The 14685-nt window shown below is 51.4% G+C and overlaps 1 protein-coding gene across 1 annotated transcript in view; it reads left to right on the forward strand.

Annotated features, from left to right (window-relative positions):
* The window catches only part of ttn.1 (titin, tandem duplicate 1), a 215177-nt gene that overhangs the window by 123996 nt on the left and 76496 nt on the right, over nucleotides 1–14685 (forward strand). The window contains 32 exon segments of the mRNA XM_037762617.1: nucleotides 342–466; nucleotides 556–822; nucleotides 937–1206; nucleotides 1280–1579; nucleotides 1667–1969; nucleotides 2065–2252; nucleotides 2446–2560; nucleotides 2778–3065; nucleotides 3272–3423; nucleotides 4378–4525; nucleotides 4684–4861; nucleotides 4949–5070; nucleotides 5169–5456; nucleotides 5991–6287; nucleotides 6370–6556; nucleotides 6637–6752; nucleotides 6827–7126; nucleotides 7378–7677; nucleotides 7784–7889; nucleotides 8123–8319; nucleotides 8420–8728; nucleotides 8806–9084; nucleotides 9182–9481; nucleotides 9570–9872; nucleotides 9964–10160; nucleotides 10251–10434; nucleotides 10696–10998; nucleotides 11096–11395; nucleotides 11555–11673; nucleotides 11920–12097; nucleotides 12354–12638; nucleotides 14364–14657. Of these exon segments, the coding sequence (XP_037618545.1) occupies nucleotides 342–466; nucleotides 556–822; nucleotides 937–1206; nucleotides 1280–1579; nucleotides 1667–1969; nucleotides 2065–2252; nucleotides 2446–2560; nucleotides 2778–3065; nucleotides 3272–3423; nucleotides 4378–4525; nucleotides 4684–4861; nucleotides 4949–5070; nucleotides 5169–5456; nucleotides 5991–6287; nucleotides 6370–6556; nucleotides 6637–6752; nucleotides 6827–7126; nucleotides 7378–7677; nucleotides 7784–7889; nucleotides 8123–8319; nucleotides 8420–8728; nucleotides 8806–9084; nucleotides 9182–9481; nucleotides 9570–9872; nucleotides 9964–10160; nucleotides 10251–10434; nucleotides 10696–10998; nucleotides 11096–11395; nucleotides 11555–11673; nucleotides 11920–12097; nucleotides 12354–12638; nucleotides 14364–14657 (7298 nt within the window).

Raw genomic sequence — 14685 nt, forward strand, 5'->3', positions numbered from 1 at the left:
TATCGGTGCATCCCTAATTTTATTTAATTAATGAAAAGGGAATGCCAGGCCGGTCACACAGACCTCTAGACCTGAGTGACCCCCGAACCTAAACCAGAATTAAACTGGACCGAACAGAAACAGGACGACCGGACCGCCACAACAAAGAAACAGCTCTGATCAATATAAGAGACGGCATATTGGTTCTGGTTATATCTCAGATCGTTCAGGTCTCGGACCAGAAGGGAAACGAGACCTCAGAATTAAAAGACATGCAGATTATGACCAGAAGGGTGCGCCTCCTCTGATCTATCAGCACAAATGAAGAGTGACCTCTGACCCCTGGTCTTGTGCTTCTGCAGATATCACATGGAAAAAGAAGGAAAGACGTGCCGGCTGATCATCAAGGTGTGCCGGCCGGATGACGAGTGTGAATACGCCTGTGGCGTGGACGAGAGGAGGACCAGAGCGAGGCTCTTTGTTGAAGGTGAGTTCTTTCACACCTCTTCATCTTTCCCTGAGGGGAAGTTTATTTAGATCTTTTCAATCCTCATGAATCTCGTTTCTGTCCTGCAGAGACGCCGGTGGAGATCATCAGACCGCCGCAGGACGCGTTCGAACCTCCGGGCTCAGACGTGGTGTTCGAGGTGGAGCTCAACAAGGACCGGGTGGAGGTGAAGTGGATGAGGAACAACATGATCATCGTCCAGGGAGACAAGTACCAGATGATCAGCGAGAGTAAAATCCACCGACTGCAGGTCTGTGAGATCCGACCTCGAGATCAGGGAGAGTACAGGATCGTGGCTAAAGACAAGGACGCCAGAGCCAAGCTGGAGCTGGCAGGTGAGTCATCACACGCATTTAACTAACTTTAGACATTTAAAAACAGTTAAGATGAACCAACTCTTCCAGGTTGATCACAGGTTTAGAAACTGTAATGAATTATTTGATCTGCAGCGGTTCCAAAGATCAAAACCACCGACCAGAACCTGGTAACGGACGCCGGTAAGCCCTTCGTCATGGGCGTACCTTACGATGCCTACCCTCGCGCCGACGCAGAGTGGTTCTATGAGGGCACCAGTCTGCCCGTCCAGAACATCGACACCTCCACCGACAGCACCGAGTTCCGCCTGAAGAGCCCCAGCAAGGAGGACCAGGGCCGGTACAAGGTGGTGATCAAGAACAAGCATGGCGAGGCAGCGGCGTTCATCAACCTGGACGTGATCGGTGAGTTAAATCAGTGACGGGCGATTCCTCGGCTGTCAGAACAGGTTTTAAGTGTCATGTTTGTTGTTTTCAGACGTCCCCGGACCCGTCAAGAACCTGAGAGTGGTCGACACTGCCGATGGCGAGGTCAGTTTAGCCTGGGAGGAGCCTGAGAGCGACGGTGGAAGCAAGATCGTCGCCTATGTGGTGGAGAGACGCGATGTGAAGCGTAAGACGTGGACGCTGGCTACAGACCGTGCTGATACTCCAGAGTACTGTGTCAGCGGCCTCCAGAAGGACTCCTGGTACCTGTTCAGAGTCTGCGCCCGAAACCGAGTCGGCAGTGGACCCACCGTCGCCACCGAGGACGCCGTCCAGGCCAAGAACAAGTTTGGTAAGAAACGGTCCAAAGGCCGCAACTTACACTCACATACCGTCTCCAACCTTTAGTCCAATCCAATCTTTTGTTTTCTACCGTCAGACGTTCCCGATGCTCCGGAGAACGTCGAAGTCGGCGTGGTGAACAGGTTCGGTGCCACCCTGAACTGGGAGCCTCCCAAGAACGACGGCGGCTCTGAGATCACTGCCTACGTGATCGAGCTCCGCGACAGGACCTCCGTGAAGTGGGAGGCGGCCATGGTCTGCAGCGCCAACGACCGCTCGGCCATGCTGAATGACGTGGTGGAGAACAAGGAGTACATCTTCAGGGTCCGGGCCGAGAACAAGGCCGGCATCGGCAGGCCCAGCGCCGCCACCAAACCCGTCAAGATCATGGATCCCATCGGTGAGTGAAAACCGGCCGTTTGAATCGTTGTTTGTTCTAATGCCTGTAGAGAAACATCCGACAGTCTAAGTTCTTTGGACCTTTTGTGGCTGCAGACCGGCCAAGTCCACCTCTGAACCTGAACTTCAGCGACCAAATCAACACGGCGGTCACGCTGACCTGGGAGACGCCCACCAGCAACGGCGGCAGCATGATCACCGGATACATCATTCAGAAATGTGACGACGGCACCGACAAGTGGCTCCGCTGCAACGCCAGACTGTGTCCTGATCTCTCCTACCGGGTACGGCGCCTCCCGCAGAGCTCAGCCTGCTTCTCACTTTTACCGTCTTATTCTTCTGTTTTTACTTTTATTTTATTTTCTTGTTTTTACGGTTAAATGTTTCACATGATTCACCTTTCTTCATCTTCCAGCTGTGAGGAGTCACTGACTGTTGTTGTTGTTGTTGTTGTTGTTGTTTTGTGGTTCTCTTCAGGTGTCTGGTTTGAAACCGGGTCAGAAGTACCTCTACAGAGTTTGTGCTGAGAACGCTGCCGGCGTCTCCGATCCAACCGAGCAACTCGGACCGCTTCTGGCCGATGACCCTCATGGTACGAGACTGTTGTAGAATCACCAGTAGAACAGACAATAAGGGCGTTTTCATATTAGGTCTGATTGATCCGTACCGTGCCCTGATCAGCTGTTCTAGTGGTGGAACAATAAGAAGTAAAGTAGTAGTAGTAGTAGTTTAAATTCCATTCAAAGACTGAAGCGGTCCACTAGATGGATACAACTCAACCAAACTAACTAACCAATCTCTCCCGTCAGTCGGTCCGACCTTCGACCTGAGTGGCTTCAGGAACGGCCTGGAGGTGATCGTCCCTCAGCCTCTCACCATCAGAGTCCCCATCACCGGATACCCGACCCCCGTCGCCAAGTGGACCTTCGGAGAGAAGGAGCTGACCACCGCGGACGAGCGCGTCTCCATGGTGACGAAGCCCACGTACACGGAGCTGACGGTCACGCCGAGCGTCCGCCCGGACAAAGGCACCTACACCCTGCAGCTGGAGAACGACGTGTCTTCCGTCTCTGGAGAGATCGATGTCAACGTCATCGGTAACAACAAGTTATTTCATAATAATATGACGTGTAACGCATGATAAACGTCATAGTCATTTATTTCAATGAAAAGCACCTTACCCAATGCATGCTGGGTAAAGCCTGCAGACAGCCAAAACCCTGAACAGGAGCAGTTCAGGAAATGGATGCCTCACTTTCTTAAGCACCAGTTAATTTAATGTCTGCTACCTTTATTCTCCCAGCATGCCCCAGCGCTCCGAAGGACTTCAAGGTGGCCGAAGTCACCCGACACCACGTCCACCTGATGTGGGAGGCTCCGGAGCACGACGGAGGAAGTCCGGTCACCCACTTCCAGATCGAAAAGAGAGAAGTGTCTCGTAAGACCTGGGCCAAGGTACGCCTGAGTTTTACCTGAAAACCGACACCGCTTCAGCGTCTTTTAGAGGCCTCAAACTTAAAAACTGTCCAGATGACCTGCGCAGCCTTAAAGTCCCTGTAAAGCAAAAATAAATCTGCATTCTTGTCACAACACAGAAGCATATATATATATAGAAGTATATAAAATTAGCTTTCAAAATTATGTAAAAATCATCAGTATTCTCTGCTCTGAGACGCTGAGGGGGGGGCGTGACGCTGAGGGGGGGGCGTGACGCTGAGGGCGTGACGCTGAGGGGGGGGCGTGTCAGAGCAGAGTAGGCGGTCCTTAATGTGGCCCAGGACACATTCACTACACACTGCTAACAGAATGTGATCATATGAAGCCTAGACCACCTCTTAATGTGGTCTGAAAGATCCGATCTCAATGCGTCTTGAGTGTGTTCACATCTGTACTTAGAGCTGTCCACTAGTGATCCGATCACTGAGGACGCATGTTAATACCAGGTCTGATCAGGGCCAAAGACATTGGTGGCCCTGATACTCCATACTGGTTATTCATCTTCAGTTTAGTTGGTTTAATGACGTTCTGGGTTTGTATTTTGGCTGAGTTATGTCACGGCTCCGCTGCATCATCGAGCCATGGTTTCAGCACAAACAACACAAACTGGTCAAAAACAGTTTAGCGGTCCAGAACTTCACCGTTCACCGCCCATCGGCAACAGGTTTTAATGTGTTTAGAAACAAAACTCTGAATTTCCGTTATGCAGCCTCTAAATCGCCTTTTCCTGCAAAGAAACATCACGAACAAACAAAAAGCATTTTGAAGAAGTGACATTTATTGTGACTTCAACGAGGCCAAGCGGCATTAAATTCAGTTTGAGGCCACACAAAGTACTAAAGTCTGTGTTATTGAAGTCTTCTGTAGTTTGTGTGTTAATTCATCACTATTGCGGTGATGTGTTTTTTCAAGGTGGCGACCGGCATCATGGATCTGGAGCACACCATCACAGATGTGATTGAAGGAAAGGAGTACCTGTTCAGTGTCATCGCCTGCAACAAGTGTGGACCCGGAGAGCCGGCGTACATCGACGAGCCCGTCAACATTTCCTCTCCCGCCAGTGAGTATTCATTCTGTCAGTCTGACGTCGATCGGCCGACTTTATGAGATCGAAGCTTAAAGCGAGGAGCGCCGTTTTCTGTCGATAGAATTCACCAGATACAAATATTTTTTACAAACATCCAGAATCTCATCTACGTTGTCTTTTTTTCCCCCAAGCTGTACCCGATCCTCCCGAGAACCTGAAGTGGCGCGATAAGAGCGGCAAGACCATCTTCCTGTCCTGGGAAGCTCCGAAGTACGACGGCGGCGCCCCGATCAAAGGCTACATGGTGGACAAGTGTCAGCGCGGTAGCGACAAGTGGGATCTGTGCGGTGAACCCGTCCCTGATCTGAAGTAAGACTAAATAGTCGGTCAGTGAGCTGAGCGTGTCCTCAGACCTCACGTTCTGTGTTGTTGTATAACCGTGTTTTGTGCTCTCAGGTTCCAGGTGACCGGCCTGATTGAGGGTCAGTGGTACGCCTACAGAATCAGAGCTTTCAACAAGTTGGGAGCCAGCCGACCGTGCAGGGCCACCGACGAGATCCAGGCCGTCGACGCCAGAGGTAGGCCAGCTAGTGCTGATCCATCTAGACTAGAGCAGGAATAATATTAATAAATAATATATCAGATGCAGTTCTGATCAGATCCTTTCGTCCGACAGAGCCTCCAGAGATCCAGCTGGATGTGAAGCTGCTGGCCGGGCTGACCGCCAGGGCCGGCACCAAGATCGAGCTTCCGGCTGACGTCAAGGGAAAACCCGATCCCCGGGTGAAGTGGACCAAGGCCGACCTGGTCCTTCGGGCAGATGACCGCATTACGATCGACACCCAGCCGGGACACTCCAAGCTGTCCATCGGCAACACCGCGAGAGGAGACACCGCCACCTACATCATCGAGGCGGTCAACGTCTGCGGACGCGCCACCGCCACCGTCGATGTCAACATTCTTGGTACAGATGCTACTTCATTATCCTAACCCACGGGTGTAAACAAAAAACTGTTATTCATTTCCATCTTTATAAATCCACAGGGAGCCACTGGAGAGGGGCTAAAGAGACGCAGGTTGCTGACCTCTGGTCTAACCTTTACCCCAAACTGTCCCCATCTTTAGCCAGAACATCCAGTCCAGCAGAACCAACGAGTAGCACTTGTTGTTTTCAGATGTGTTCTGGTCGCTCCTCAGGAGAATTATTGGATGGTTAAAGTAGACAAGTGTAGCTCCAAGTTCATGTTAGCTGTTAGCAAACAAGTTCTTCTTCTTCTTTTTGGTTAAAAAGCTAAACAAGCCATACCAGACACAGACGTATAAATAAAACAAACCATAAAGACCGGACAGACCGGATAAAGACTGGTTCAATCTGATCAATGTCAAATTCAGCTCATCTGAGTTCTTGCGTCTTCAGTCTCAAAGTGGTCCGGTCCTGAGACACGACCAACCTGGATGTACATTTTGACTTCATTTTCACGTTTTCTCTCCTCTTCAGATAAACCCGGCCCTCCGGCCGCCTTCGACATCTCCGAGATCACCAACGAGTCGTGCTTCATGGCGTGGAACCCTCCCAGGAACGACGGCGGCTCAGCAATCACCAACTACATCGTGGAGAGTCGGCTGACGGACAAAGAGGAATGGGTGAAGCTTTCGGCCACGGTGAAACACACCACCTTCAAGGCATGTAAGCTCACAGCTTTGAAGGAGTACGTCTTCAGGGTCAGCGCTGAGAACCAGTACGGCATCGGCGAACCTGCAGAACATGTGCCAATCGTTGCCAAGTATTCCTTCGGTAAGTTGTTTTGCACTGCCGTCTCACGATCTATCAAAAAAAGTTCCTTTCGAAGACTTGACGTATGATGGATCTGTTTCAGAACCTCCTGGTCCTCCAACCAGAGTCACTCCCTCCGACATCGCCAGGGACGCCGTGACTCTGACCTGGTTCGAGCCCGATGAGGACGGCGGCAGTCCCATCACCGGATACTGGATCGAGAAGTTTGATCCAGAGAGCGACAAGTGGATCAGATGCAACAAACTGCCCATCAAGGACACGACCTTCAGGTAAATACTGACCGCCAGTGAGATGAACGATGTTTATGGGTGTAGACTGTTGTTGTAACGCCGCTGTCATGTGGCTGCAGGGTGAAGGGACTCCCCACCAAGAAGAAGTGCATCTTCCGTGTTCTGGCTGAGAATCTGGCTGGACCTGGAAAACCCAGTGTAGAGACCGATCCCATCCTCATCAAAGATCCCATCGGTATGCTGTTACTCTACTGCTAGATATCATTAAGAGTTATAGGATTATTATAAAAACAATTCACTCTTCTTCAGATCCTCCGTGGGCTCCTGGGAAACCTGACGTCAGGGACGTCGGTAAGACCATGGCGCTGCTTGCGTGGACCAGGCCGGAGCACGATGGCGGGTCAAAGATCGAAGGCTACATCATCGAGTTCCAGAAGACTGGCAGCGAGGAATGGATCCGCATCGCGGAGGACGTTCCCCAGACGGAGCACCAGCTGCAGGGCCTGATAGAGAAGCAGGAGTACTCGTTCCGGGTCAAGGCCTTCAACAAGGCCGGCGAGAGCGAGCCCAGCGACCCCAGTGACCCCGTGGTCTGCAAGGAGAGACTTTGTGAGTGCAACTTGGGGGCCAGCTGGGGGGTGAGCTGAACAACGGGTTGTTTCTGAGAGGATTGTAGTCTTTGATTCGTACAGTACCGGGACCATATATCCTCTCTAACAGCTGTTGATTCTGTCTTGGATGGCAAACTGTTACTCAACGAGACAATCTCGCTGTAGAAAGTTGCTGAATTACATTTGGATTTGTGCGACCAGGAGTTAACAACTAAAACATGCTTCATTCCCCTTTCTTCTGTTCCACAGACCCTCCGTCTGCTCCTGAGTGGCTGGAGGTGGCCAACATCACCAAGATCAACGCAGACATAAAGTGGCAGGCTCCCAGCAGCGACGGTGGCTCGCCAATCACCAACTACGTGGTGGAGAAGAGGGACGTGAGGCGGAAGGCCTGGCAGTCCGTCGACACCACCGTTAAGGAGCTCAAGTACACGGTCGGTCCGCTCAATGAAGGCTCGCTGTACGTGTTCCGCGTCGCCGCCGAGAACGCCGTGGGGATGAGTGAATTCTGCGAGATGGAGGACGCCGTGCTCGCCAAAGACACTTTCAGTAAGTTCTCAACAGTTATCAGCATCGTCTGTCTTTCAGGATATAATCAGTGTTTAATTCACTAACTGTCTGGTCTGGATATTAATGTGTGTCATGTTCTTTGCAGCGACTCCTGGACCTCCTTATGCCCTGACGGTGCTGGAGGTCACCAGGAGACACGTGGAGCTGAAATGGGAACCTCCCAAGAGCAACGGTGGAAGACCAATAACCAAGTAAGACTACAAACTGCTGTGTAGATTGCTATGAGGTAACATACATAATAAATGAGATGAGATGATGTCAAAGGAAGTGTGAATATGCTCATCAGAGGTTTTCTAGTTTAAAAGGCCATGAGCAGTAAAGGTACCTTTCTTACTCTATAACCTATAAAACGTATTTCTGGACTGTTGGTGACGCCGAATGCAATCTAAGAACTGTTGAACAAGACAATGACCTTTTGCTTCAGGTACGTGATTGAGAAGAAAGAGAAGGTAGGAACTCGCTGGCTGAAGTGTTGCAAGACTCCAGACAAACAGACACAGTTCAAGGTGACGGAAGTGGACGAAGGCTCGGAGATACAGTTCCAGGTCAGAGCTGAGAATGAGGCCGGCGTCGGAGATCCAAGCGAACCCACCGAGGTCCTCACCATCGAGGATGCGACCAGTAAGAGACCATCAGATATATATATGGATTTATTCCATCATTTTTTAAAACAACACAGTCAGAAACACTTCGGATATAAACATCCTTCCTATCTTTCCAGGTGCTCCATCTCCTCCTCTGGAAGTGACCGTCCCCGACGCCAGCAGGGTGCACATCAACGTCGCCTGGAAGCCTCCGACCAAAGACGGCGGCTCCCCGATCACCGGCTACCACGTGGAGGTGGCCGAGGCCCGGCCGGAGCTGAAATGGCTCAGGGTCAACAGCAGACCCATCAAGGAGCTCACGTTCAAGATTGACGACGGAATCAAACCGGAGAAGAAGTACGTCATCAGGGTCCGTGCCATCAACGCTGTCGGCGTTAGCGATCCCTCCGAGATCTCCGACAAGGTCTTCACCAAGGATCCCGACTGTAAGCATCCACACAATATAGATTTACAAACATTTAACTATTAACCCTGAATAACGATCCTGTCTTCTGGCCACAAGGCGCTCCAACCATGGATTTGGCGGCAGAGGACGTGGTCGTGATTGAAGGCGAGAAGCTGCACCTGAACATCCCCTATAGGGCGATTCCGACACCCAAGATGGTTTGGCAGAAGGACGCGGTGGAGTGCAAGGCCGACGACAGGCTCTCCATGACGGTGGAGATGGACAGCGCTCACCTGGAGCTGCTCAAGAGCATGCGTGCCGATGCCGGCGCATACGCCATCACCCTGGAGAACAGTCTGGGAACCGCCACCGGGACCATCAACGTCAAAGTCATCGGTAGGATGTCCTTCGTGTAACCCTGCTTTATTCATACGTCATTAAATAATAGGATTCCTCCTCTAACACATGTTTGCTTCCCTCCTGAACCCTGCAGGACTCCCCGGTCAGTGTAAAGACATCAGCTCCAGCGACGTCACCAAGAAGTCCTGCAAGATCAGCTGGGAAGCCCCGGAGGACGACGGCGGCACACCGATCGTCAGCTACACCCTGGAGCGCCGCGAAGCCTCCAAGAAGACCTACGTGCCCGTCACGTCGGGAGAGAACGTCCTGACCTGCGACGTCAAAGACCTCTACATCAACTGCGAGTACTACTTCAGAGTGAAGGCCGTCAACAAGGTCGGCGCCGGAGAGTATCTGGAGCTACGCAACCCGGTCATCACAGAGGAAGTCAAACGTAAGTCATCAGAGGGTCCACCTACCTACTGATCCAGTCTAAAAACAGCTCAGACGCTCACTGCCTGTTGTTAATATCAACTCCACAGAGAAACCCGACCCACCCATCCAGGTGGAGGCTCACGACCCAACATGCAAGTCCATCAGAGTCTCCTGGAAGGCTCCGGACTCGGACGGCGGCTGTCCCATCCAGGGCTACATCGTGGAGAAGATGGAGAAGGACGGCGACCGCTACGAGAGGGTCACCCCGAGCCTGGTCCCCGGTTTCTCCTACGTGGTGACGGGCCTGACGGAGGAAGTGGAGTACCAGTTCCGGGTCCGAGCGGAGAACGCCGCCGGAGTCAGCGAGCCGTCCCGCAGCACAGAGTTCATGAAGGCTGCAGACCCCGTCGGTATGAAAAACGCTTTGAGATCAGTTATGAAAACATATTCAGCTTTTAAACAAGAACTGGCTGCATTTCATGACTCTTTCTCCGTTTTCAGAAAAACCGAAGGTCACCCTCCACGCCCGGGTGCAGTCCGGTTTGTGCATCAAGAAGGGCGAGGAGATCCGAATCGACGCCTACATCTCTGGCTCGCCGTATCCCAAAGTCACCTGGCTGAGGAACAACGAGGACATCACTAAAGAGCCGACCAAGAAGCTCATCCCCATTGTCAAGAAGAGGAAGACAAAGACCAAGGTCCGTGTCCTCAAGAGTCTCCTGAATGTTTTCAGGTATTTTTACATGTTTTTTTAAGTAACTCATACATTTCCCCGTCGTCCCCGTCAGGTTCCTGAACCAGTGGAGGAGTTTGTAACTCCAATGCGTGAGCGTCTGGGTCTGGACCAGACCAAGAGGGGTCAGTCTGCACTGATGATCCGCGACGCCACCCGAGTCGACCACGGCGACTTCACCATCCAGGTGGAGAACATTCACGGCATCGCCACCGCCTGCTGCGACGTCAACGTCCTCGGTAAGATACCAGTACCTGCCGGTCACATGACCTCCTCATGGCCCTCAGGAGGTTTCAGGCAGTTGGATTCATGACACATCGCGTAGATAAACTGAATGGAAATGACAGAAAAGGAGAAAAGGAGAAATGGCTTCATGACGTGGTGTGTTTGAATGTGTTTGAATGTGTTTGAATGTGTTTGAATGTGTTTGTAAGAGCCATAAAAGATAGAAAATATAAACTTGAATCCTCCTGAGATTGAACGTTGACCCGACTCCGCAGACAAACCCAGCGCTCCGATCAACTTCACCTTCGACGAGGTCATGAACACGTCGGTCATCTGTAACTGGGAGCCTCCTGAGGACGACGGAGGCAGCGAGATCCTCAACTACATCCTGGAGAAGAAGGACAACAAGAACGACGAGGTCGGCTGGCTCACCGTCACCGCCACCCTGAAGGGCACCAGTTTACTCGTCAGCAAACTCATCGAGGAGAAGGAGTACATCTTCAGGGTCTCCGCCGAGAACAAGTTCGGCTGCGGGCCGCCGTGCACCTCCGAGCCGATGGTCGCCAAGAACATGTTCGGTAAGTAAAGAAACATGTATAAAGGAAAAAATAGCTTTAAAGCTTGTTATCAAATGCTTTCATACAAGCGTTACTCACTCGGCCCCCCGCCCCTTAGATCCTCCCGACGCTCCCAACACCCCCAGAGTCCATGAGGTGAGGGCGAGCTCCGCCCACATCTCCTGGCACGAGCCGAAGGATAACGGCAGCCCGATCCTGGGCTACTGGATCGAGAGGAAGGAGGTGAACAGCAAACACTGGACCCGAGTCAACCGCATCCTCCTCAACTCTCTGGAGGTGAAGGCCGTCGGCCTGATGGAGGGACTCACCTACATCTTCAGGGTGTGCGCCGAGAACCTGGCCGGGCCCGGGCCCTTCAGCGAGCCCACCGACCGCATCGTCGCCATGGACGCCATTAGTAAGTTCTGTTAGTCTTATCACGGTGTTCACAAACATCCGAACACAGACTACGGAGGTCATTTCAGACCTCCATCCTTCCAGGCAGCTTTACTCTATAACCTAACTCTAGTTTGGTTTCAAAGATGTAGACAAACATTGTCCTGTCCCCCCCCCACAGTGCCTCCTGGCCCCCCCACTCCTTGGATTGTGGACACTGGGAAGGATTCGGTCATCGTGGCCTGGAAGCCCCCTCTGTTCAACGGCGGAGGAGACATCCTGGGATACCACCTGGAGAAGGTACGATACGATACTCAGTGCTGCTCATCAGCAGAATCAATAAATAGAAACAAACAAAAATCCAAACGTAAACAGAGAAACAAACACAAAATCTTTGCTGTAAACGCGAACACAAATTATCAACATGGGCTTTCCAGCTGAACAGGTTATCTAAGTGTACACCGAGATACCTGTAGGAGTCAGGGACTGGACTCTCTCGCTGATGGATCTGAGGTGTTAAACTCTTGTTCTGTGTTCTGGTCTCAGGTTGTGGTCGGAGAGAAGGACTGGACCCGCAGCACAGAGTTCAGGTGTAAAGAGCTGACGTACACGCTGACGGGTCTGACCGAAGGAGCGGATTATTACATCCGTGTCATCGCCATCAACGACGCCGGTCCTGGAGCTCCCGGTGTGACCGAACCTGTCACCGTCACAGAGCCTCAAGGTACAAACAGGTTTATGATGGGACGGGGGGGTGAGGGGGAGGTGAACGCCAACACCTCAGTGGGTTAATTCAACACTTCCTGCAACTGCTTCACGGTAAATTAAACCAAACACTTGGAGACAGCAGGAGGCGGGACTGAACCGCCAACCTTCTGGTTAAAGGACGCTTTTATTGTGAAGCAGCTACAGGAAGTGTTCCATGTGTGTGTAAATATCAATCCAAGACTGACTCTCGTCTCGTTGTCCACGTTGTTCAGTTACTCCCGCGGTGGACTTCGACTCCTCCGTGAGGAACGGCGTCTTAATCAGGGCCGGCGAGTCGCTGAGGCTCCCCGCCGTGGTGACCGGCCGACCCCAGCCCGAAGTCAAATGGGCCAAAGACGAAGCGGAGGTCGACAAGGAGCGTATGATCGTGGAGACGGTGGGCAAGAACACCGCTCTGTTCATCAAGAGGACCTTGAGGGCGGATCACGGGAAGTACCAGGTCACCGGCACCAACAGCAGCGGGACCAAGACCGCCGAGACCACAGTGGATGTCATGGGTCAGTGTTGAATGAATGCGAGGTTTCAATCCAATACGTACGACCTCTAAAGCTGCCTTCACTAACCGTGAGGTTGGGCGAGGAGCCCTGGTAGAATATCACAGTGCACGAGGAACGCCGTTCACTGTTTCTGTGTGAATGTGTGAATGCAATCAGCGGCAGTGAGAAGCTAACGTTGGGCTATAAACAGACTCCACCACCACGGTCACGAGTAAACTGTACAGGAGGACGGGTTGGCGTGATGGCGGTTAGTCGTCTCGTTTAGACACGTGTTAACAAACTACACGTAAAGACTTCAGAATTCACCAGTGAGATATTTACTGACGTGTTTTATATCGTAGAACAAAACGTTAAAATCTCTTCAGCTTGTTTTAACCACAAACCTGATTTCAGACATCTCACTAAAAACACATTAAGGTCCATTGACAAGAGGGAACAGGAAGTGACGTCATGCTGACTCAGTCCTGCAGCTCTCTATTGAGGATAAAGTGGCTCTGAAGATCTTTATTCTTTTTGAAATGCGGCTTGTTTTGATCTTCAGGTGGAATTACAGATGTTACTGATTTTACCAGAGCCGGTAAACGAGGGAGAACCGGGTGATTCTGGGTTCTCATCAGTCGGCTGCTGCGACTTCCTTTAAAGATGATGTATCTTCTGTGGTGATGCAGTTGAAGATGTTTGAAGAGAAACTCCGCCGACACTGTCTTAGTTGTATAACAAATTTATTACAATAAGTTCAGTATCGTAAACAAGTAACACGTTACTTGGAGAGCCTCCAGCCGAATAATGAGAGAACTCTCCCAAACGTATACAGACAGCTCCTTAAATACCGAGCTTGTTTTGGTCAAATACTTAGTTTCCACATATGGTTTTAATAGAAACACCTCTTTTACGAAGCCATCATATGTCTCTTCAACTCTGACCCACATATATGGTTTTAGGAGAGGGACTCCCAAGACCCTGCTGACCTAGCATCTGGTATATATTTACCTTGACTAGCTCTAAATCAGGAAGGCCCCTACAACAACTAACCTTCCAATATACTCTCCTAATACAAACCATCCATCCATCCATCCATCCATCTGCAACCGCTTATCCCGTTAGGGGTCGCGGGGGGGCTGGAGCCGATCCCAGCCGACATTGGGCGAAGGCAGGGTACACCCTGGACAGGTCGCCAGTCCATCGCAGGGCTGACACATATAGACAGACAACCATTCACGCTCACATTCACACCTACGGGCAATTTAGAGTCCACAATTAACCTAACCTGCATGTCTTTGGACTGTGGGAGGAAACCGGAGTACCCGGAGAAAACCCACGCTAACACGGGGAGAACATGCAAACTCCACACAGAAGGGTCCCAAGCCGGATTCGAACCTGCAACCCTCTAGCTGTGAGGCGCCAGTGCTAACCACTGCACCACCGTGCAGCCCCCTAATACAAACCATTTATATAAATATGCTGCATCTAACAGCAGACACCTCAAAGATTAAAGTGTTTATAATCCATCCACTTCATTACAGAAACTGATAAATCAAAGTTTTGTGTACTTATTTATTTGATATCGACACAACTCTCATTTCTTTGTTGTTTGTCATTTTACTCGAGGCGTTGGACTACGACTCTGAACACAAAGGAACCTCACAGTAGTGACGGTATTCTGACTCTTATATAACAGGAGGCAGCAGTGATAGAAAACGTTTTTACTGGCCTGTGTTTCCGTAGACGTCCCCGGACCGGTGGTGGACCTGAAGACGGTGCTGGTGACCAAGAACAACATCACCCTCACCTGGTCCGATCCCTTGGATAACGGCGGCAGCGACATCATCGGCTACCAGGTGCTGAGGAAGGACGCAAAGATGAAACTCTTCCGCCAGGCCATCGAGACGGCATCCTGCAAGTGCGACGTCCAGGGCCTGCTGGCTGGCGAGGAGTACGACTTCCGGGTCGTCGCCGTAAACAAGTATGGTGACGGAGCTCCGGCCGACCTCGGGCCCATCCTGGCAGAGGATGCCAAAGGTAAACCCGCCGAAATATATGACCCACT

This window comes from Sebastes umbrosus (assembly GCF_015220745.1).
Source record: "Sebastes umbrosus isolate fSebUmb1 chromosome 13 unlocalized genomic scaffold, fSebUmb1.pri SUPER_13_unloc_1, whole genome shotgun sequence".
NCBI lineage: Eukaryota > Metazoa > Chordata > Actinopteri > Perciformes > Sebastidae > Sebastes > Sebastes umbrosus.